General features: G+C 45.6%; 1 protein-coding gene across 1 annotated transcript in view; it reads left to right on the forward strand.

Annotated features, from left to right (window-relative positions):
* The window catches only part of LOC138680897 (galactose-3-O-sulfotransferase 2-like), a 39023-nt gene extending 17571 nt beyond the window's left edge, over nucleotides 1-21452 (forward strand). The window contains exon 2 of the mRNA XM_069768111.1: nucleotides 19920-21452. Within this exon, the coding sequence (XP_069624212.1) occupies nucleotides 19920-20708 (789 nt within the window). The 3' untranslated portion in view covers nucleotides 20709-21452. The remainder of the gene's footprint in view (nucleotides 1-19919) is intronic.
* Nucleotides 21453-24716: the final 3264 nt, after the last annotated feature.

Consider the following 24716-nt stretch of genomic DNA (forward strand, 5'->3'; position numbering starts at 1 on the left):
TTTCAGATGTTTTTAGACCTTAAAAGGACCCCCGGGGGGATCGCGGTAAAAATACTCGGGTTTCCAGTAGACTTACCTTGAGCTCGTAGCTCGGGTCGCGTACCCGAGTATTCCAATATGCTTGACCCGAGCAACGAGCACCCAAGCATTTTAGTGCTCGCTCACCACTATTTGTTATGCCATGTGAGTTCTCCAGCCAATTAGCAGCCGTTATTCAGCTGCTGTGCTCTTCAGACCCCTTTATAAAGGGATACAGATACATACAATTGTTTTTAAAGAAGCTCTCCTTCCATTAAAGTTTTTATCCTTTTAATATAATGCAGTCATCATATTATATAGCACTATGTACTTATAATTGCTCAATTTGCCTTTCTACCCAGCTAATTCTTCTCTTTTCCATTAGGTCTATGACATCATTTGATTAAATACTGATGAGCTGATTCCTTCTAAGTCAGTCCAATGTAGATTTGTATCTCATGAACCTACAACTTTATGGTAAAGAGATGCTGGGAGTTGTTGTTATCAATTTTTATCAGACTGAGGACCATACAGGAACCACAGTGCTGATGAGACTTGGTATCACAAATAAACATTTACGTCCAGGTACCTTATAGGTGAGCGCTTCTCTGATTCACTCTTTTTGTCTCCATCTTGTCTAAACATGATGACTTTTCACATCCACTACTTGTCTCTCCAGATTCCCTCTTCTCCCTCTTCAATAGAGTGTAAGCTCTTATGGTCAGCGGGCTCCTCTCTCTCTTCTTTCTCTCATGTATTTTCTGAGCAATTATAAGCTTTGCAGTTGTGAGATTAACACAAGTTTATTCTTCATGAATCAAATTTTTAGGGAAAATTTGGCAAATTTGAAATTCTTAAGATCCTCTCATCTCTAGTAATGATGCAATGAGGTCATCCGATAAATGACAGCCATTGTGACTACTGCTCTCCCTAGTCCCTAGCAACCAGGAGAAGAGACCAGCTAGTAGAGAAGGGAGAGTCAGGTAGCTAGGAGAAATAGTTGCTCGTTATAGTGATTTACATAGTTGGGAATAAAATAATTAGACATCAAGACTGCCACAACCGAATGGCTTGCTGACCCCCTCATGCCAGGGTTTGAAATGTGGTGGGTCGGGTTGATAAATTATTGTGGAGGGCTTGTGATGATTTAGCTGTCATGGTCCATGTGTGAACCAATTACAAATAAACGGAAAGAGCATAATATTAAAGAAAAAAAATTAAGAATTAGGCTACAAGTTGACGGGAAGGACTTACAAGGTAGTATGTTATGACCAGGTGGTAAGGACAATAATGGACCTAGTGGTTAAGAGCACACGGAATGACCTGATAGTTACTAATAATATAGGACGAGCTCTGAGACGTGGGAACTCTGCTGACCGCAATACCTAATCCTATCACACACACTAGAAATAGCCGTGGATTGCTCCTAACGCTCCCTATGCAACTCGACACAGCCTAAGAAACTAGCTAGCCCTAGAGATAGAAAAATAAAGCCTACCTTGCCTCAGAGAAATTCCCCAATGGAAAAGGCAGCCCCCCACATATAATGACTGTGAGTAAAGATGAAAATTACAAATACAGAGATGAAATAGATTTAGCAAAGTGAGGCCCGACTTACTGAACAGACAGAGGATAGGAAAGGTAACTTTGCGGTCAGCACAAAAAACTACAAAAAGACCACGCAGAGGGCGCAAAAAGACCCTCCGCACCGACTCACGGTGCGGAGGCGCTCCCTCTGCGTCCCAGAGCTTCCAGCAAGCAAGACAAAATCAAAACAGCAAGCTGGACAGAAAAATAGCAAACCAGAGAAAAGCAAACAGGAACTTAGCTTCTGCTGGGAAGACAGGTCACAAGAACGATCCAGGAGAGAACAAGACCAATACTGGAACATTGACAGGTGGCATGGAGCAAAGATCTAAGTGGAGTTAAATAGAGCAGCCAGCTAACGAATTAACCTCGTCACCTGTGGAAGGAAACTCAGAAGCAGCAGCTCCACTCACAACCACCAGAGGAAGCCCATGGACAGAACCAGCCGAAGTACCATTCATGACCACAGGAGGGAGCTTGACAACAGAATTCACAACAGTAGTATTTTCTGGAAAACTGCCTGTGCAATACGCATCAAATGAAAAACAGCGGAAGCTTAGAGAATTAAATGCATGGCTTAAAGGGGTTGTCCAGTCCAAATTGATAAGTCTGCAGTCACTCTGTGTGACTGTCGAATTATGAATCCCCGAGCACATGCACTGTACGCAGCAAGGATTCACCGGTTTCTGAGCTGGGACCGGAGGGTATGTAAGAGTGGTACATACTTCAGGCCAGAGGCCGACTAAGTGTATGGAGCAAGACCACATCTACTGAATGGGCTTTGGCCAGAAGTATGTACAACTTATACATACCCTCCAGTCCCAGCTTAGAAACCAGCGAAACCTCACAGCACATAGTGCATGCGCTGGGGGATTCATAAGTCAAGAGTCACACAACGTGACTGTAGACTTATCAATTTGGACCAGACAACCCCTATAAGCAGAGTGAAAGGATTTGGGTTCCTAAAGCACTGGGATGACTTGTCTTTGGGCTATACATTTTTATTCTGCAGATAATACTCACCCGATTAGAAAGGGTTCTATGGGCAGAACCCATTTTTGGTTTTACTTCAGTTTCTTGTACTTGGTTCATTTGGGAGTATGGCCGCCCCCTTGGGCTGTGCAAAGATCTACTCATCTTTCCAGGGGCAAGTTTTAAACACAGTCAGACCCAGGTCCTGCCAATGTTCCTGTCTATTTTGAAGCCTGTTGGCACATAACAAGGTGAGATATTAGAGATATGAACGCTCTTGATTGGGAGTACCTTGACCCAGTGGGATGGCTTTTATGCTTTTTGATTAAAGTCAGCTAAGTACCCTATGCATATTTATTTTTACATGTGTTATGTGGCACCCCTAGGGGTATTTGCCACAAAAATAGTTACTGACAGTAAGTACAAATACTAAAATAGCAAGACTGCACTACCACCTCCGGCCAGAAGGGGGAGCTCCAGAGACTCCCCTTGATCCATTCTGGTCTGAGAGAAGAAATGGCAGTTGGGCCAAGGAGCTGAAAGTGAGAGGTCATACAGTTGAATTTCTAACAGCCCTGTGACTGTTACCAGGCCTAAATCACCGGCCTGAGGAGAAGAGGGATAGAGAAAAAGGACATTGTGAGAACCGGGTAGCATTAATCACTACCCAGAACAGGCGCAAAGACGGATACCGGATCCGTGGCTGTATTCATTATATATAATACAGCAACCGGAAAAACGTGAGGTGATATCAGCTTCACTAGGGTCGGATGCAGCAACAGACACAGAGTTCAGCGGTACTCCCAGAGGGGGTAAACCGATAAAAGGACTCGGGTTGCCCGTCGAACCAGGACCCGGAGGGGACAGATTGGGCCGGCAGCCAGTTCACATACAGCAGCAGGGCCACACAGAAATTGCGCACAATAAGAGGCGAAGACCCCGGCAGGGTCAAAGTAACTCAGAGTTCCCATACAGACTCCGGTGACAGGACTGGTTGTAAATCCTTTTATGTTAAAGTAAACTGGTTAAACGTTTCAGTGCCTCAGTCTTTCATTTGGACAATAGCCATCTATCCAGGATCAGGATCGTCACCGCTGGGAGAACCTGCTGCTGATCAAGTAAGTGCCTGTCCCCTCATGATACCCCTTACACTGTGCATTGCCTAAGGCCACAGCACCGGGTCAAGCCACCCGTGACATCCCCCTCAAGAGACAGACTCCATTGGTCCGGTGCTGGGTATCCCGGTCTCCTGGGCGTCACAATTGGCGTCACGAACAGGATCTAGCCAGCCCGTATACCGGGTATTGTGTGCCGTGATTGGAGCCCAAAACTGTGAAAACTGGGATGAAAAATCTTGAAAATTGACTTTATTAAAGAAAAATCCATTCCCCATTGAAAACTATTGAAAGTGACTTTTCCCCATTGGTTATAATGGACTAAAGATGGCCGCCATCCCCTGAGGTAATCACTTCATAACCGTTAGGCACGAGACTGTTAATTGAGCTACGCCATCACCTGAGCCCCAGTCTAACTGAAAAACTTCAGAATCCGCCATTACAGAGCGCGGTGGGTGGGAGCAGCAGGGGGCGTGTCATTGTGGGCGGCACCAAGCTGAGCGCTCTGACATCAGAGCAAGGGGAAAATCGATCCTGCTGCACAGCGGAACGAATCTACACTATCCCGACGGAAGCGGAGGACCGGAAGGGTCCGGATTAACTAAGGGGGCACAGTATGTCGCAGCACGAAGACGCCGCAGCACTCGGCAACGCTAATGCAGCTGAAAGACAGAGTGTCAATAGAGAGTCCGGCAGCGCAGCGGTGCAAGGAGTGGCGCCCATCATGCCGGTGCTGATGCCATATACCCCGGGTGGCCCATGGCTTCCAATGTATGAAGGTGAGCCTAATGCCCTTGACGATTTCAGAGAAAAGATGCTGGCCCATTTTGACATGTTCCCTGTGGGTGAAGTTCAGCGTGTTAGTCTCCTGATGATGCAGTTAAGTGGCCATGCTAAGCGAGAAGTCACAGCATGGGCAGCTGATCTAAAAGGCACTGTTGAACGCATATTTGCTGGATTAAAAGCTACATTTGAAACCACTGCCAGCAGCAAAGCTAAAATACGATTCTTTAGTTGCAAACAAAAAGCTAATGAGGGCGTGAGAGACTTTGCCTTAAACCTGCAGGAAGCCCTTAAATCACTTACACTGGCTGAACCCATTTTTAACACCGGAGCGGATAAACTGCTAAGAGATCAATTTATTGAGGGACTCTACACCCCTTCTCACCGGGGGCATGTGAGCATGCTTGTTTTTAAGAACCCTGAATTGACATTTGCCCAATTAAAGGAGAGCGCTATACGTCTCCAGCTGGCAGAGGCACCTCGGGATCAGGATCCTGCGCAACCCATGGCAGAGGCACCTCAACAACAGGGAGTGCCAGTGACATCAGCTATGTCTGGGGCCATTGCTAAGCCCCTGGGGCCCAGTACTAATGAGGCTCTTCAACAAAAGCTTGACTCTTTAGCTGATGTTGTTGCTTCAATGGCTAAAACCATGCAGGAGATGAGAGGACACAAGATGGAGTTGGCAAACTGTAGAGAGGATGTTCCATGGATGAGACCCCGGAGATACCCGACATGGAGAGGACGACCCCGCGACCGCTACCAACCGGATGGACAGCCCATTTGCCGCCGTTGCCAGCAGCCGGGCCACTTTGCACGAGATTGTGATTTAAACGGGAATCCCCTGGGAATGCGGGCCGCTTCGCAGGAATGAACTTTCAAGGCCCAACACCCTGGCACGACAGGTACATCGGAGGACGACCCATTATCCCTATCGTGCTGGACGGAATTCCCCTCAACGCTTTGCTGGACACAGGTTCCCAGATTTCATCTATACCGTATATCCTTTATAAGAGGTACTGGGCTGATGCAGATATTGAAAAAGGGCCCTCTGATGTTGAACTAGATATATGGGCCAGTAATGGTAAGTTGGTACCGAAACTAGGATTCAGGGAGATGACCATAAAGATTGGTAAAGTAGAATTGAAGAAACAGGGTATAATTGTTGTTGATGTTGACCGGCGGAACTGTGAACCAACTGTATTGATAGGAATGAATGTGTTAGAGAACTGCTTTTCCGAAGTCATTTCTGTCTTACAGCAAATTGCTGAAACTGCCCAATCCTGCCAGCAGAGAGTTCTCCGGAGGGAAATAAAAGTATTGATGTTAAGGCAACAGGTAGAAGTTGCAGGTGGAGAAATCGGCAGTGTGAGGGTAAGTGATCCAACATCTATTGTAATCCCACCAAAAACAGAAATGTTGGTATGGTGTAGAGCAGCCATTGGTACTAAGGGACGAGATTATCAAGCCTTAATAGAACCAGTGTACACCGACAGCAGGCCCACTATACTCACAGCACGAGGGATAGTCGAGGTACACCGGGGACGAGTGCCGGTACGACTTTTGAACTGTGGAGAGGAAGAGGTCACTTTGCCAAGGTATGCTACAATGGCAAAGCTATATACTGTTGACAACAATGCCATCACAACCATTGAGCCCTTAGAACCAACCTGTCAGGTGGAAGGCAATGGCTCAGATGGAGAAATGGAGGATTGGTGCCAACAGCTACACGTGGGCATAAATTCAACACCTACCCATCAAAAACAAGGGGTGTATAGGCTAGTGACGGAATATGAACAAGTCTTCAGTAAACACCCATTGGACTTCGGACGGATAGAAGGGGTAGAACACACAATCCCCACAGGTGACCATCCCCCAATAAAAGAAAGATATAGACCCATACCGCCCGCTCACTATCAATGTGCAAAAGATATGCTGAGGGAAATGAAACAGGCCGGGGTAATAAGAGACAGCTGTAGCCCCTGGGCGGCCCCTCTAGTGATTGTCAAAAAAAAGGACGGAACCATGAGAATGTGCGTAGACTACCGGAAGATTAATAACATCACCCATAAAGACGCCTACCCCTTGCCTAGGATAGAAGAGTCCTTAACTGCTTTGAAATCTGCTAATTATTTTTCCACCTTAGACTTAACAAGCGGGTATTGGCAAGTCCCTGTGGCTGAGAGAGATAAGGAAAAGACGGCATTCACCACACCAATGGGTCTATGTGAATTTAATCGCATGCCGTTCGGACTCTGCAACGCATCCGGTACCTTCCAGCGGCTGATGGAATGCTGCCTCGGACACAAGAACTTCGAGACCGTCCTCCTGTACCTAGATGATGTGATCGTCTACTCAAAGACTTACGAACAACACTTAATAGACCTGGCAGAAGTGTTCGAAGCCTTATCCAGGTATGGCATGAAAGTCAAGCCATCCAAATGTCACCTTCTCAAGCCAAAGGTACAGTACCTGGGACACATCGTGAGTTCGGAGGGAGTAGCACCAGATCCCGAGAAAATAAGCGCCATAAGGGATTGGCCAAGACCTACCAGCGCAAAAGAAGTGAGACAATTCCTGGGATTGGTGGGTTACTATCGCAGATTTATAAAAGGATTTACCAAGTTGGCAGCACCCTTGCAAGACACCTTGGTAGGGCAGACGAAGAAACCTTCAAACCGAAACCCTCCTTTTCAGTGGAACGACGAAAGGGAAGACTCCTTTGAACAACTAAAGAAGGCACTAACCGGAGAAGAGGTTCTGGCATACCCAGATTACCATAAACCTTTCATCCTCTACACCGATGCCAGTAATGTGGGACTAGGAGCGGTGCTGTCACAAAAGCAAGAAGGTCGGGAGAAAGTCATCGCCTTTGCAAGTAGAAAGCTCCGGCCTACTGAAAGAAATTCAGAAAATTACAGCTCCTTCAAATTGGAACTACTGGCAGTAGTTTGGGCTGTGACGGAGCATTTCAAACACTATCTGGCCGCTGCAGAATTTATTGTCTATACTGACAACAATCCGTTGACCCACCTGGACACAGCCAAATTAGATGCGTTAGAACAGCGATGGATAGCCCGGTTATCTAATTACAACTTCATAATCAAGTATCGAGCAGGTCGCAAGAATGGAAATGCCGATGCCCTATCCCGGATGCCACACTTGAGAGATGTAGAAGAGGAAACGGGGGAGCTTGAAGAAATTGAACTACCAGCCTTCCATCGTCCCAAGGCAAAACATCATCAGTCAAGTACCTATCAGAAACAACAAGAGGTGAATTTTAATCCGTTAGCACACCATAGATGGGCTGACACCCAAGACAGCAATCCGGCTGTGAAGTTGGTGAAGGAACTGTTGACTGAGCAAAGTGCATATCCCTATGAGGATGCCCCAGAAGAGACGCATCAACTCTGGAAAGAGAGAGGCAAAATGTTCCTGTATCAAGGGAAGCTCTGTAGAAGATACACCAATCCGAAAACACATGAATTGGTTTGGCAGATTATTGTGCCTAAACAAGATGTGAAGATGGTCCTCGAAGCTTACCATAATGGTGCTGGTCACTTCGGTTGGAAAAAGTTAGAAGTACTTCTAAGAGAAAGATTTTATTGGGTCGGGATGAGAAAATCAATCGAACAGTGGTGCAGAAATTGTGGCCCGTGTAACCTCAGAAGAAACGATCAAAAGAACCAAAGAGCACCACTGCAGGCCATAATCACCAAACAACCACTTGAACTTGTAGCCATGGACCACGTGAAGTTGACACCAAGCCGGTCCGGCTATGTCTATGCCTTGACCATCGTGGACCATTATTCACGTTTCTTGGTAGTAGTACCCGTAAAAGATCTGACAGCAAAAACAGCAGCCAAAGCGTTCCAAACGTACTTTTGTAGACCCCATGGATATCCGGAACAGGTTCTCACCGACCAAGGTACAGCCTTTGAATCAGAGATCTTCAGAGAATTCTGTAATATGTATGGTTGCAAAAAGATCCGGACGACGGCCTATCATCCACAAACAAACGGCTTATGCGAGAAGATGAACCATATTGTAATAGACCTACTAAAGACTTTACCTGAGACAGAAAGGAATCAATGGCCAGAGAAATTGCCTGACTTGGTGGATCTGTATAATCATGTCCCGGTGAGCTCCACCAACTGCACCCCAGCTTACCTTATGCGTGCAAGACCCGGCCAATTACCAATCGATCTAGAAATGGGAATTCTGAAACCAGACGCAGAAGTTCAAGACTCCAATTGGGATATCATACGGCAAAAGCAGTATCGCCAAGTGCAAGAGAGTGTGGAAAGAAGCCTTCAGCAAACTAGAGAAAGACAAGAGCGAACTTTCAACCAGAATGCTCTAGCGACCCCATTAAGACCGGGTGACCAAGTGCTCAAGAGAAATCGTCGAACCAATAAACTGGACAATCAGTGGGAAGCCGTACCCTACACAGTTTTACCAACAAGAGTGGATAATCCTAAAATGTGTCTCATTAGCAAAAACGGAGGCTTAACATCTGTACTAGTGTCAAGAGACAATCTTAAATTATGTCCGGAAGCATTGAAAGAGCCAGACGTTGTCCAGCCAGAACCAGAAGTTATTCAACCCATACAGGTTCAACCAGTAAAGGAAAAAGAAGAGGAAGTGTATCACACCTGTATAGGAGACTTTCCCAAAACCCTACTAACATACCATGGTGCAGTAGTGGTTCCCATGGTGGCCTTTTACCCAACACTGAACCCAATACCAGAAGTCCCAAGACAGGAAGAGGCTGACCCCGTACTACAGGAGGTTCCAGGCCAGGAAGAACAGATTCCTGGTCAGAGTAATCCCATTCACGGTGGACTTGCCAACTCCATAGTCGTGGAATTATCTTTAGCAGAGCGGGCAGATACTACATCCGCAGTAGACAGTAGTACACCACATGAAGAGACACCGCTATTACGTAGATCACAGCGTAGTACCCAGGGTCAATTACCGGCCAGGTATGCAGATTACCAACTATAAAGCTCATAATGTGAATTGTATATATGTTATGCCGTATATAGTTAAACAGAAAATGTAGTATAGTCATTGCTATCAGTCTGCAACGTTTAAGCCCAGTGCCTACAGAGACTTGTCTGTATGAACTTATTGCATATTCTTGAACTTTTTATCAGCCCGGAGGCACTAAATCAAAGCTCCGGAAAGACTGCTTTTTGAACTTTGCTTTTTGCTCTTTTTGAACTTTCTTTAGACTTTATATTGATAACTCCGTTGGAAAAATGGAACTAAATTCCTGGACACTAAGTACAGTGCCGTTCCTAATACCTTCAAGGATAGAACTGTATTAATGGACGCTATTTGAAGTGACTTTTTACAGAACTCTATTTTTGTTTCCTTGAGTGGTTTTTGTAACTTTTCATTTTTAAGACTCTGTACATATTAATTGTTATTTCAAAATGTTATTGTCCCACAGTCCCGGAGTACTGTTCTTAACTAAGGGGGAATGTGGCACCCCTAGGGGTATTTGCCACAAAAATAGTTACTGACAGTAAGTACAAATACTAAAATAGCAAGACTGCACTACCACCTCCGGCCAGAAGGGGGAGCTCCAGAGACTCCCCTTGATCCATTCTGGTCTGAGAGAAGAAATGGCAGTTGGGCCAAGGAGCTGAAAGTGAGAGGTCATACAGTTGAATTTCTAACAGCCCTGTGACTGTTACCAGGCCTAAATCACCGGCCTGAGGAGAAGAGGGATAGAGAAAAAGGACATTGTGAGAACCGGGTAGCATTAATCACTACCCAGAACAGGCGCAAAGACGGATACCGGATCCGTGGCTGTATTCATTATATATAATACAGCAACCGGAAAAACGTGAGGTGATATCAGCTTCACTAGGGTCGGATGCAGCAACAGACACAGAGTTCAGCGGTACTCCCAGAGGGGGTAAACCGATAAAAGGACTCGGGTTGCCCGTCGAACCAGGACCCGGAGGGGACAGATTGGGCCGGCAGCCAGTTCACATACAGCAGCAGGGCCACACAGAAATTGCGCACAATAAGAGGCGAAGACCCCGGCAGGGTCAAAGTAACTCAGAGTTCCCATACAGACTCCGGTGACAGGACTGGTTGTAAATCCTTTTATGTTAAAGTAAACTGGTTAAACGTTTCAGTGCCTCAGTCTTTCATTTGGACAATAGCCATCTATCCAGGATCAGGATCGTCACCGCTGGGAGAACCTGCTGCTGATCAAGTAAGTGCCTGTCCCCTCATGATACCCCTTACACTGTGCATTGCCTAAGGCCACAGCACCGGGTCAAGCCACCCGTGACATCCCCCTCAAGAGACAGACTCCATTGGTCCGGTGCTGGGTATCCCGGTCTCCTGGGCGTCACAATTACTATTTATTTACTTGCTTCTGTGTTTTTATGCATTGTTTTTATTCTCGTTTGTGCTAATTTTAGTTAAAAAATAAATTAGCTTTCCCAGACTGAAGGATGCATGTTATGACATTGACTAGAAGATAATGGGTTAAATTCTTCCCTGCCTGGATAAATGGAGTCATTGAATAGATGATGTCAGAGTGTAAGGTCGGGGTCACACTTGCGTGTGCAATGCGAGAAACTCGCACGAGTCTTTCACATCAATACCTGGCACTGCCGCCGGCACTCGGGACCGGAATGTGCGGCTGCATGTATTTCTATGTAGCTGAACTCTCCGGTCCCAATGTCGGCGGCAGTGTCGGGTATTGATGTGAGAGACTCGTGCGAGTTTCTCGCATTGCACATGCAAGTGTGACCCCCGCCTATTGCAGATTCAGTATGGTTTATTTGTCAACAGCTTTTCAAAGTTTAACCCCTTAGTGACAGATCCAATTTTTTAAAATCTAACCAGTGTCTTTTTATGTAGTAATAACTCTAAAATGCTTCAACAAATCCCATTGATTTTGAGATTAATTTTTCGTTACACATCATACTTTAAGATAATGTTAAATTTAGGTTGATATAGTTTGCATTTAGTTCTAAAAATATCAGAAATTTGACAAAATTTAAAAAATTGCAATTTTCAAAGTTTGGACGATTATCTCTTTAAGGCCGGAATCACACATACGCGAGATACGGCCGAGTCTCGCAGGTGAAAACCAAGCTCTGGCACCAACACCACAGAGCGGAGCGCACAGTTCCATGCTCCGCTCTGGAGTGCCGGTGCCAGAGGAGGGTTTTCTGTTGTGAATTCTGTTGTCGGGCTCCCTCCTGTGGTCATGAATGGTACTTCGGCTGGTTCTGTCCATGGACTTTCTCTGGTGGGTGTTTCTGAGTTTCCTTCCGCAGGTGACAAGGTTAATTCGTTAGCTGCCGCTCTATTTAACTCCACTTAGATCTTTGCTCCACGCCTCCTGTCAATGTTCCAGTATTGGTCTAGTTCTCTCCTGGATCGTTCTTGTGACCTGTCTTCCCAGCAGAAGCTAAGTTACAGCTTGTATTTCTTTGGTTTGCTATTTTTTCTGTCCAGCTTGCTATTTTTATTGTGTCTTGCTTGCTGGAAGCTCTGGGACGCAGAGGGAGCGCCTGCGCACCGTGAGTCGGTGCGGAGGGTCTTTTTGCGCCCTCTGCGTGGTCTTTTTGCAGGTTTTTGTGCTGACCGCAAAGCAACCTTTTCTATCCTCGGTCTGTTCAGTAAGTCGGGCCTCACTTTGCTAAATCTATTTCATCTCTGTGTTTGTATTTTCATCTTTACTCACAGTCATTATATGTGGGGGGCTGCCTTTTCCTTTGGGGAATTTCTCTGAGGCAAGGTAGGCTTTATTTTTCTATCTTCAGGGCTAGCTAGTTCCTTAGGCTGTGCCGAGTTGCATAGGGAGCGTTAGGCGCAATCCACGGCTATTTCTAGTGTGTTTGATAGGATTAGGGATTGCGGTCAGCAGAGTTCCCACGTCCCAGAGCTCGTCCTTATTATCAGTAACTATCAGGTCATTCCGTGTGCTCTTAACCACCAGGTTCATTATAGTCCTGACCACCAGGTCATAACAGTACAGGAGGCCCAAAGTACTAATGCATCTCAATAGAGGGATAAGAGAAGTTCTGAGACCATTTTTTTTTCTTCTTTGCAGTGTGTTTTGTCTCTCTTTTCCCCTTTACCTCTGGGTGGTTCAGGACACTGGTGTAAACATGGAGATTCAAGGTCTGTCCTCTTGGATGGATAATCTCACTACAAGGGTACAAAACATTCAAGATTTTGTGGTTCAGAATCCGATGTCAGAGCCTAAGATTCCAATTCCTGATTTGTTTTTTGGTGATAGATCTAAGTTCTTGAATTTCAAGAATAATTGTAAATTGTTTCTTGCCTTGAAACCTCGCTCCTCAGGTGACCCTGTTCAACAAGTAAAGATCATTATTTCTTTGTTACGTGGTGACCCTCAAGACTGGGCATTTTCCCTTGCACCAGGAGATCCGGCATTGCGTGATGTTGATGCGTTTTTCCTGGCGCTTGGATTGCTTTATGACGAACCTAATTCAGTGGATCAGGCAGAGAAAATCTTGTTGGCTCTGTGTCAGGGTCAGGATGAAGCGGAGATATATTGTCAGAAGTTTAGAAGGTGGTCTGTGCTCACTCAGTGGAATGAATGTGCCCTGGCAGCTATCTTCAGAAAGGGTCTCTCTGAAGCCCTTAAGGATGTCATGGTGGGGTTTCCCATGCCTGCTGGTCTGAATGAGTCTATGTCCTTGGCCATTCAGATCGATCGACGCTTGCATGAGCGTAAAGCTGTGCACCATTTGGCGGTACGATCTGAGCATGGGCCTGAGCCTATGCAATGTGATAGGACTTTGACCAGAGCTGAACGGCAAGAACACAGACGTCGGAATGGGCTATTTTTTTACTGTGGTGATTCCACTCATGCTATCTCCGATTATCCTAAGCGCACTAAGCGGTTCGCTAGGTCTGCCACCATTGGTACGGTACAGTCTAAATTTCTATTGTCTGTTACTCTGATTTGCTCTTTGTCATCCTATTCTGTTATGGCATTTGTGGATTCAGGCGCTGCCCTGAATTTGATGGACTTGGAGTATGCTAGGCGCTGTGGTTTTTTCTTGGAGCCCTTGCAGTATCCTATTCCATTGAGAGGAATTGATGCTACACCTTTGGCCAAGAATAAGCCTCAGTATTGGACCCAATTGACCATGTGCATGGCTCCTGCACATCAGGAGGATGTCCGCTTTCTGGTGTTGCATAATCTGCATGATGTGGTCGTTTTGGGGTTGCCATGGCTACAGGTTCATAATCCAGTATTGGACTGGAAATCTATGTCTGTGTCCAGCTGGGGTTGCCAGGGGGTACATGGTGATGTTCCATTTTTGTCTATTTCGTCTTCCACCCCTTCTGAAGTTCCAGAGTTTTTGTCGGATTATCGGGATGTATTTGATGAGCCCAAAGCCAGTGCCCTACCTCCTCATAGGGATTGCGATTGTGCAATTGATTTGATTCCTGGTAGTAAGTTTCCTAAGGGCCAATTGTTCAATTTATCTGTGCCAGAGCACGCCGCTATGCGCAGTTATATAAAGGAGTCCTTGGAGAAAGGCCATATTCGCCCGTCGTCATCACCGCTAGGAGCAGGGTTCTTTTTTGTGGCCAAGAAGGATGGTTCTTTGAGACCTTGTATTGATTACCACCTTCTTAATAAAATTACAGTCAAATTTCAGTATCCTTTGCCGTTGCTGTCTGATTTGTTTGCTCGTATTAAAGGGGCTAGTTGGTTCACCAAGATAGATCTTCGAGGGGCGTATAATCTTGTGCGTATTAAACAAGGCGATGAATGGAAAACAGCATTTAATACGCCCGAGGGCCATTTTGAGTACCTGGTTATGCCATTCGGGCTTTCCAATGCTCCATCAGTATTTCAGTCCTTTATGCATGACATCTTCCGAGAGTACCTGGATAAATTCCTGATTGTGTATTTGGATGATATTTTGGTCTTTTCGGATGATTGGGAGTCTCATGTGAAGCAGGTCAGAATGGTGTTCCAGGTCCTTCGTGCGAATTCCTTGTTTGTGAAGGGGTCAAAGTGTCTCTTTGGAGTTCAGAAGGTTTCATTTTTGGGGTTCATTTTTTCCCCTTCTACTATCGAGATGGACCCTGTTAAAGTCCAGGCCATTTACGATTGGACTCAGCCGACATCTGTGAAGAGCCTGCAAAAGTTCCTGGGCTTTGCTAATTTTTATCGGCGCTTCATCGCTAATTTTTCTACTGTTGCTAAACCGTTGACTGATTTGACCAAGAAGGGTGCTGATGTGGTCAATTGGTCTTCTGCGGCTGTAGAGGCTTTTCAGGAGTTGAAGCATCGTTTTTCTTCTGCCCCTGTGTTGTGCCAGCCAGATGTTTCGCTCCCGTTTCAGGTTGAGGTTGATGCTTCTGAGATTGGAGCAGGGGCTGTTTTGTCACAAAGAAGTTCTGATGGCTCGGTGATGAAGCCATGTGCTTTCATTTCTAGAAAGTTTTCGCCTGCTGAGCGTAACTATGATGTTGGTAATTGTGAGTTGTTGGCCATGAAGTGGACATTCGAGGAGTGGCGTCATTGGCTGGAAGGAGCCAAGCATCGCGTGGTGGTCTTGACAGATCACAAGAATTTGACTTATCTTGAGTCTGCCAAACGGTTGAATCCGAGACAGGCTCGATGGTCATTATTTTTCTCGCGTTTTGATTTTGTGGTTTCGTACCTTCCGGGCTCTAAGAATGTGAAGGCTGATGCCCTGTCAAGGAGTTTTGTGCCTGACTCTCCGGGTGTTCCTGAGCCGGCGGGTATTCTCAAAGAGGGGGTCATTTTGTCTGCCATCTCCCCTGATTTGCGGCGGGTGCTGCAAAAATTTCAGGCTGATAGACCTGACCGTTGCCCAGCGGAGAAACTGTTTGTCCCTGATAGATGGACTAGTAGAGTTATCTCTGAGATTCATTGTTCAGTGTTGGCTGGGCATCCTGGAATCTTTGGTACCAGAGATTTGGTGGCTAGATCCTTCTGGTGGCTGTCTTTGTCACGGGATGTGCGTTCTTTTGTGCAGTCCTGTGGGACTTGTGCTCGGGCTAAGCCCTGCTGTTCTCGTGCCAGTGGGTTGCTTTTGCCCTTGCCGGTCCCGAAGAGGCCCTGGACGCATATTTCTATGGATTTTATTTCGGATCTCCCCGTCTCTCAAAAGATGTCGGTCATTTGGGTGGTTTGTGATCGCTTTTCTAAGATGGTCCATTTGGTACCTTTGTCTAAATTGCCTTCCTCCTCTGATTTGGTGCCATTATTTTTCCAGCATGTGGTTCGTTTACATGGTATCCCGGAGAACATCGTTTCTGACAGAGGTTCCCAGTTTGTTTCGAGGTTTTGGCGATCCTTTTGTGCTAAGATGGGCATTGATTTGTCTTTTTCCTCGGCTTTCCATCCTCAGACAAATGGCCAAACCGAACAAACTAATCAAACTTTGGAAACATATCTGAGATGCTTTGTTTCTGCTGATCAGGATGATTGGGTGTCCTTTTTGCCGTTGGCTGAGTTCGCCCTTAATAATCGGGCCAGCTCGGCTACTTTGGTTTCGCCGTTTTTCTGCAATTCTGGTTTCCATCCTCGTTTCTCTTCAGGGCAGGTTGAGTCTTCGGACTGTCCTGGTGTAGATACTGTGGTGGATAGGTTGCAGCAGATTTGGACTCATGTGGTGGACAATTTGACATTGTCCCAGGAGAAGGCTCAACGTTTCGCTAACCGCCGGCGCTGTGTGGGTCCCCGACTTCGTGTTGGGGATTTGGTTTGGTTGTCGTCTCGTTATGTTCCTATGAAGGTTTCCTCTCCTAAGTTTAAGCCTTGTTTCATTGGTCCGTATAAGAATTCTGAGGTTATCAATCCTGTGTCATTTCGTTTGGCCCTTCCTGCTTCTTTTGCCATCCATAATGTGTTCCATAGGTCGTTGTTGCGGAGATACGTGGCGCCTGTGGTTCCATCCATTGATCCTCCTGCCCCGGTGTTGGTTGAGGGGGAGTTGGAGTATGTGGTGGAGAAGATTTTGGATTCTCGTGTTTCGAGACGGAAACTCCAGTACCTGGTCAAGTGGAAGGGTTATGGTCAGGAAGATAATTCCTGGGTTTTTGCCTCTGATGTTCATGCTGCCGATCTGGTTCGTGCCTTTCATTTGGCTCATCCTGGTCGGCCTGGGGGCTCTGGTGAGGGTTCGGTGACCCCTCCTCAAGGGGGGGGTACTGTTGTGAATTCTGTTGTCGGGCTCCCTCCTGTGGTCATGAATGGTACTTCGGCTGGTTCTGTCCATGGACTTTCTCTGGTGGGTGTTTCTGAGTTTCCTTCCGCAGGTGACGAGGTTAATTCGTTAGCTGCCGCTCTATTTAACTCCACTTAGATCTTTGCTCCACGCCTCCTGTCAATGTTCCAGTATTGGTCTAGTTCTCTCCTGGATCGTTCTTGTGACCTGTCTTCCCAGCAGAAGCTAAGTCACAGCTTGTATTTCTTTGGTTTGCTATTTTTTCTGTCCAGCTTGCTATTTTTATTGTGTCTTGCTTGCTGGAAGCTCTGGGACGCAGAGGGAGCGCCTCCGCACCGTGAGTCGGTGCGGAGGGTCTTTTTGCGCCCTCTGCGTGGTCTTTTTGCAGGTTTTTGTGCTGACCACAAAGTAACCTTTTCTGTCCTCGGTCTGTTCAGTAAGTCGGGCCTCACTTTGCTAAATCTATTTCATCTCTGTGTTTGCATTTTCATCTTTACTCACAGTCATTATATGTGGGGGGCTGCCTTTTCCTTTGGGGAATTTCTCTGAGGCAAGGTAGGCTTTATTTTTCTATCTTCAGGGCTAGCTAGTTCCTTAGGCTGTGCCGAGTTGCATAGGGAGCGTTAGGCGCAATCCACGGCTATTTCTAGTGTGTTTGATAGGATTAGGGATTGCGGTCAGCAGAGTTCCCACGTCCCAGAGCTCGTCCTTATTATCAGTAACTATCAGGTCATTCCGTGTGCTCTTAACCACCAGGTTCATTATAGTCCTGACCACCAGGTCATAACAGTTTTCACCTGCGAGACTCGGCCGTGTCTCACGTATGTGTGATCCCAGCCTAATTCAGTTGGTGATACCACACTAAAACATTAATGAATAACATTTCCCTCATGTCTGACTTACATCAGCACCATATGTAAAATGTTGTTTTATTTTGTTAGCATTTTAGAAGGCTTAAACATGTAGCAGTCATTTTTCATTTTTTTCCAAGGAAATTTACAAAATGTATTTTTTTTTAGAAACCTGTTCAGTTTTGAAGTGACTTTGCAGGTCCTACATATTGGAAACCTCAAAATGCGATACCATTTTAAAAATCGCACCCCTCAACGTATTCAAAATTGCTTTCACGTAGTTCATTAACCCTTCAGGTGTTTTTCGGGAATTAATGCAAAGTGGCATGACAGGAATAAAAAAAGCTTGTTTTTACCACCTACATTTTGATAACTTTTTTTTTGACAGACTTTAAGACTGTTATTTGGCGGTGAACTGCCATGGCAAACATCAGGGCCATGTAATGAAAATCTCAGGGTGCCGATGGATTTAAAAAGGGAGCCCCCACACTCTGTTAACCATCTAGATGCCACAATCACTATTGACAGAAGCATTTAAGGGGTTAAACGACCATAGTTGGTGCCAACACTGATCGTGGTTGATGCAGCAATTTCTCAGCTATAGTGTACAGCCAACAGCTGCTGGATTGTTACCTGTATGGGGAGGCTAGTCTCTTATATCGCAGGTCAGTAAAAAGACTGGTGGTTATTGGTGGTCACTAAGGCTTCTTTTTTTTAGGACAGGTGGCTTGTCTTGAAGAAAAAGTGTGAAACTTCTTAATGTGTTGACAAATAAAAGGCATTTAATCTGCATTAGGTAGGTCAGGTGTCCCACTTGCAACTGCAATGGGAGAAACTCGCGCGAGTCTCTTACCTCAGTACCCGAAATTGCCGCCAGCGGTTCGGACCGGAGCGTTCAGCTGCATAGAAATACATGCAGCCACACACTCCAGTCCCGAGTGCTGGCGGCAGTCCCGGGTATTGAGGCGAGAGACTAGCGTGAGTTTCTCGCATTGCAGTTGAAAGCGGGACACCAGCATTAGACTCTGAATTCATCTATTCAATGTCTCCCTTAGTCCAGGCAGGGAAGGATTTAACTCATTCATCTCCACTATTGACCTCTTGGCATCCTTGTGGGTCTGCAGCAGCCTTTATAGTGCAATAAGTAGCCTGGCCAGGTGTGCAACTCTCATTATTTTTATGCTTTTTACCTAGATACGACGCTATTGTGCTATAGTCTTTCCAGTTTCTTCCCATTGATTAGAAGCAACTACAGTCAGATAGTGATAGTGATACAAATGATAAATGGGAGCGTTTTAAAGAAGCACTCCCATGAAGATTTTATTTATATAAGGGCAGTCCCACACGTCCAGATAATTCCGGTACCGGAAAAAATCGGTACCGGAATTATCCGTGTCCGTGTGCCCCTGCGTTTATGTGGCACATCAGTGTGGCACACGTGCGGCACACGTGTGCCGCCCGTGTGCCCACTGGGTACCACACGGAGCATGCAGGAGACAGCGCTAAAGAATAGCGCTGTCCCCTGCATCGTGCTGAAACCGCGATTCATATCTTCTTTGCAGCAGCGTTTGCTGCAGAGAAGATATGAATAATCCTTTTTTTTTAAGTTTATCAGGTATAAAATAAAGGCCAATGTCCCCACCCCCTGTGCTGCCCCCCCCCCCCCCCGCTGTTCTGAAAATACTCACCCAGCTCCCTCGTTGGCTTCAGCACCATGTGGGGGGGACAGCGCTTACCGTAGCGCTGTCTCCTGCACGGCACACGGAATGCACACGGACAACGTCCGTGTGCGGTATGTGTTTTACACGGACCCATTGACTTTAATGGGTCCGTGTAATACATGCGCTCCCACGAACACTGACATGTCTCTGTGTTTGGCACACGGAGACACGGTCCGCAAAAAATCAATGACATCTGCACAGATGCATTGATTTTAATGCGTCTACGTGTGTCAGTGGCTCCGGTATGTGAGAAAACTGTCACCTCACGTACCGGAGCCACTGACATGTGAAACCGGCCTAAATCTGTGCATATATGTGTGTGTAATTTCATGTGTGAATACTCACATACCCCGCCCTCCCAGGGATCCAGGGTTGTTCTGAAACATAAACTGACATGCTGTGGATTGAAAGTCAACAAAAAAGGTCAATTTGAACTATGATTTTTTTCCTGCAGGATGTGGATAAGATTTCATCATAAAATCTCATCTATAGTACTGGCACTGTAAAAGATAGCGGATTTTCTATCCTTTAGCAGATTTTTTTATCCTCTATTCATTAGCTCCAGAGTTAGCATAATTATAATTAAATATTGCTAAAAAGTATCTGTGTAAAGAATTAATTACCTAATTAATGAATTTTGAACAGGTAGAAAAAGTGATGCCAGAGGACACATTCTACTTCACCATCCTGCGAAACCCAGTCTCCCAGATGGAATCATCTTTTTCCTACTACAAGCAATACGAACCTTTCAAAAGTGCTAAAAATCTGGAAGATTTTTTAAACAATTCAAAAATATTTTACAAAGATACAAATGGATACATCAGCTTTACTAAGAATTTTGTGACTTTTGATCTTGGTTTTGAGCTTAATGGTTCCCCTGAGCAATCAGTACTAGCATGGCACGCAGTGGATAACATATTTGATCTGGTGCTGATCACAGAATATTATGATGAGTCTCTTATTCTCCTGAAGGATGCTCTCTGCTGGTCTTTTTATGATGTCCTGTCTTTCCCTCTGAATAGTAGAAGCAACAGTACTAAGAAAACACTAACGCTGGAAACTCAAGAAAAGATAAAATCATGGAATAATTTGGACTGGGAGATGTATGTATTCTTCAATAATTCTTTCTGGAAACGTGTAGAGACATTTGGGGTTGAACGTATGAAACTTGAGGTTAAAGAGCTCCAGAGATTGAGGACTTTGATGTCTGAGAAATGTCTGGATGATAAGGTTGACCCCCCAAAAATAAAGGACAAATCAATTATTCCATCTCAATCTGGGATTGCCAGGATCCTTGGTTACAACCTAAAGGATGGACTATCTAAGGACGATGAGTTGATCTGCAAAAGACTCGTCACTCCGCAACATCAATATGATACCGTTATAAAAAATAAGCAGAGGAATAAACTCATATCAGAGACAACAACTCTATAACTTTCAGGAATCCCAATGAGAATATTACTAGGTCAACAATGAAGACAAAAATTGTTGAAGACATGAAACATTTTTATAAAAACAATAAAAAGTCGTCAGTGTCCACCGAACATTCCCCATTCCACAAGCTTTAAAAATATCCATTTCTTCACACACTTAATCTTTGCTTGGAAACACTGTGAAGCCAAAAATTACTATTTTGTCACATAAAATGATGGAAAGCAAACACACCTGATTATAATAGAGATGTCTGGTGCTTCTGGTGCAATTTATGCAGGAGGATCAACACTCCTGCTTTATTTTTTACTTATGCTGTTATAATGGTACAGAAAAGAACCCAGATGTGTACAGAGCATTAAACAGCAACATCTGAACAAGATCATTCTTAAAGACACTTTGTAAAGCTCAAGAAATGCACATCGCTTGTGTGGCAGACTACACTACAAAACACACTGTGCAGAATTATTAGGCAAATTAGTATCATACTTTTTATGCAGATTTCCCAACTCCAAGCTGTATAAACATGAATGCTTATTGGATGAAGCAGATCAGGTGATGTGTATTTGTGCAATGATGGAGGCTGTGACCTAACTATACAACCCTTTTATCAAGGTGTGCAGAATTATTGGGTAGCTTGTTTTCCTCGTGCAAAATGGGCCAAAAAAAGGGATTTAACTGACTGAAAAGTCAAAAAATGTTACAAGTTACAAGTAATAAAGAGGGTTGAAGTACTCTTGAATTTGCTAAAATTGTGGGGCGTAATGATTGAACCATCAAAAGTTTTGTTGCAAATAGTCAACATGATCACAAAAAATGTGTTGAGAAAAGACGCATATTAATGCACATTTTAGGAGAATCAAATGGACTACATTTTGAACCGTTGGAAAAAGAACTTTTACCACACCTGGCATTTACTTCACCAGTGTCCTACCTGGAGGTATCTATACCACCACCTGGTCCCCTACCCAAAGACCATCTCTACTTACCATCCGGTTAGACGACCTCTCCAGCCTTGTCAAGTTTGTGACAGTCTCGGTCTTCAGCCAGCCATGTATGTGGTGCACTTTTATTAACTTGGAATTCTAGATCCATCAGTGCGTCTGTGTCCTGAGCGATAGACTGACCACGATCTCCAGAACATACAGATGCTTATTTGCTGTCTTCTGACAAGTGATTTCAGTGGTGGTGATTTTGTAATAGGGATAATTGTAATCATTTTTATTTCTATAGTGCCAACATACAGTATTTCTAGCACTTTACAACTGAGAGGGTACTTGTTCAAACACGATAATACATTATAGAGTAAGCAGAGGCGTAGCTATGGTTTTGGTTCAGGGGAGGCGAAAATTCTGAGTGGGCCCCTAACCAGGTAACGTTGATTACAACTCGGTGACTCACCCTAATAACGGAGGAGAACCTCAGCAGATGACCGCGCTATTACTGAAGATAAGCTCTATTTCAAGACCAAAATAGATATTACCGCCATATGTTCAGTGGTAAATACCAACCCTACAGAACATATAAGATCACAGCACAGTTACAGATAATGTCTTACCGCTGATGTCCATTATGATGGAATCGTTCATTTTTCCCGTCTTTTCCATCTGGCCCAGACGGACATGTCAACTTCTTCCAACAACGACTCACCTGCAGAGAATACAACAGACACATTTCACATCTCATATTCCAGCCCCATCACCATCTATTCCCAACCTGCACAAACTCCTCTTTCTGCTGATACCCCAATACTGAGCCACTGCTGCCTTGTGTGACCCCATTACTGCACCTGATACCACAATACTAAGCTGCTGCTGCCGTATGTGATCTACACCACACGATACCCCAATACTGAGCCGCTGCTGCCATATGTGTCCCAATTACTGCCCCTGCTGTGTGGTTCTCTGTGCCTTCTAAATTCTACAGCAACCTTCTATAATATAGTAATGCTGGGTGCAAGTGCCTTAGAAAACAGTGCCCACATTTTGCCCCCTAGAAAGCACTATTGCCCTGTGTGCCCCTTTAATAGTTACAGTAACCTGAGTTCACCTATAACAATAAGTGCCCACTTCACATTCAATAATGTCCCGATTCTCCCCCTGTACAGCTTCCCTATATACAATATGATGCTCTCTTATACATACCATGATGTCTCCTCACTGTAATGCACCCCCACAGTATACTGACCCCTTAGTAGCCCCCAAACTGTTTGATGGCTCCAGCACTGTATGACGGCCCCTTCACTGTAATCCCTGCACTGTACGAAGGCCTACTACATGGCCTCCATAAAGTATAATGCACCAGATAGTCCTCAATATAGTATAATGCACTCCTCATAGGCAGACTCCATAGTACAAGGCAGCAGCCATAGGCAGACTCTATAGCACAAGGCAGCACCCCATAGGCAGACTCTGCATTATAAGACAGCACTCCCATAGGCAGACTCTAGTATAAGACAGCACCCCATAGACAGACGCTGTAATAAAATACAGCAACCCATAGGCAGACCATGTAGTAGAAGGAAGCACCCTATAGGCAAACCCTGTAGTATAAGGCAGCACCCCCATAGGCAGTTCCTGTAGTATAAGGCAGCACCCCATAGGCATACCCTGTAGTATAAGGCAGCACCCCCATAGGCAGTTCCTGTAGAATAAGGCAGCACCCCATAGGCATACCCTGTAGTATAAGGCAGCACCCCCATAGGCAATTCCTTTAGTATAAGGCAGCACCCCATAGGCATACCCTGTAGTATAAGGCAGCACCCCATAGGCAGATCTTGTAGTATAAGACAGCACCCCCCATAGGCAGATCCTGTAGTATAAGGCAGCGCCCCATAGGCAGATCCTGTAGTGTAACGCTGCACCCCCATAGGCAGATCCTGTAGTATAAGGCAACACCCTCATAGGTAGATCCTGTAGTATAAGGCAGCACCCCATAGGTAGCTCCTGGAGTATAAGGCAGCACTCCCATAGGCCGTTCCTGTAGCATAAGGCAGCACCCCATAGGCATACCCTTCAGTATAAGATAGCACCCCCATAGGCAGACCCTGTAGTATAAGGCAGCACCCCCATAGGCAGATCTTGTAGTATAAAGCAGCACCCCCATAGGCAAACCCTGTAGTATAAGGCAGCACCCCCATAGGCAGCTCCTGTAGTATAAGGCAGCACCCCATAGACATACCCTGTAGTGTAAGGCAGCACCCCATAGGCATATCTTGTAGTATAAGGCAGCACCCCCATAGGCAGATCCTGTAGTATAAGGCAGCACCCCATAGGCATACCCTGTAGTGTAAGGCAGCACCCCATAGGCATATCCTGTAGTGTAAGGCAGCACCCCCATAGGCAGTTCCTGTAGTATAAGGCAGCACCTCATAGGCAAACCCCCATAGGCATATCCTGTAGTACAAGACAGCACCCCCATAGGCAGATCCTGTAGTATAAGGCAGCACCCCATAGGCAGATCCTGTAGTGTAAGGCAGCACCCCCATAGGCAGATCCTGTAGTATAAGGCAGCACCCCCATAGGCAGATCCTGTAGTATAAGGCAGCATCCTCATAGGCAGATTATGTTGTATAAGGCAGCACCCCATAGGTAGCTCCTGTAGTATAAGGCAGCACCCCCATAGGCTGTTCCTGTAGTATAAGGCAGCACCCCATAGGCATACCCTTCAGTATAAGATTGCACCCCCATAGGCAGACCCTGTAACATAAGGCAGCACCCCCATAGGCAGATCTTGTAGTATAAAGCAGCACCCCCATAGGCAGATCCTGTAGTATAAGGCAGCACCCCCATAGGTAGATCCTGTAGTATAAGGCAGCACCCCATAGGCATACCCTGTAGTATAAGGCAGCACCACATAGGCAGACCCTGTAGTATAAAGCAGCACCCCCATAGGCAGATCTTGTAGTATAAAGCAGCACTCCCATAGGCCGATCCTGTAGTATAAGACAGCACCCCATAGGCAGATCCTGTAGTATAAGGCAGCACCCCCATAGGTAGATCCTGGAGTATA

This window comes from Ranitomeya imitator, chromosome 5, assembly GCF_032444005.1.
Source record: "Ranitomeya imitator isolate aRanImi1 chromosome 5, aRanImi1.pri, whole genome shotgun sequence".
Lineage (NCBI taxonomy): Eukaryota > Metazoa > Chordata > Amphibia > Anura > Dendrobatidae > Ranitomeya > Ranitomeya imitator.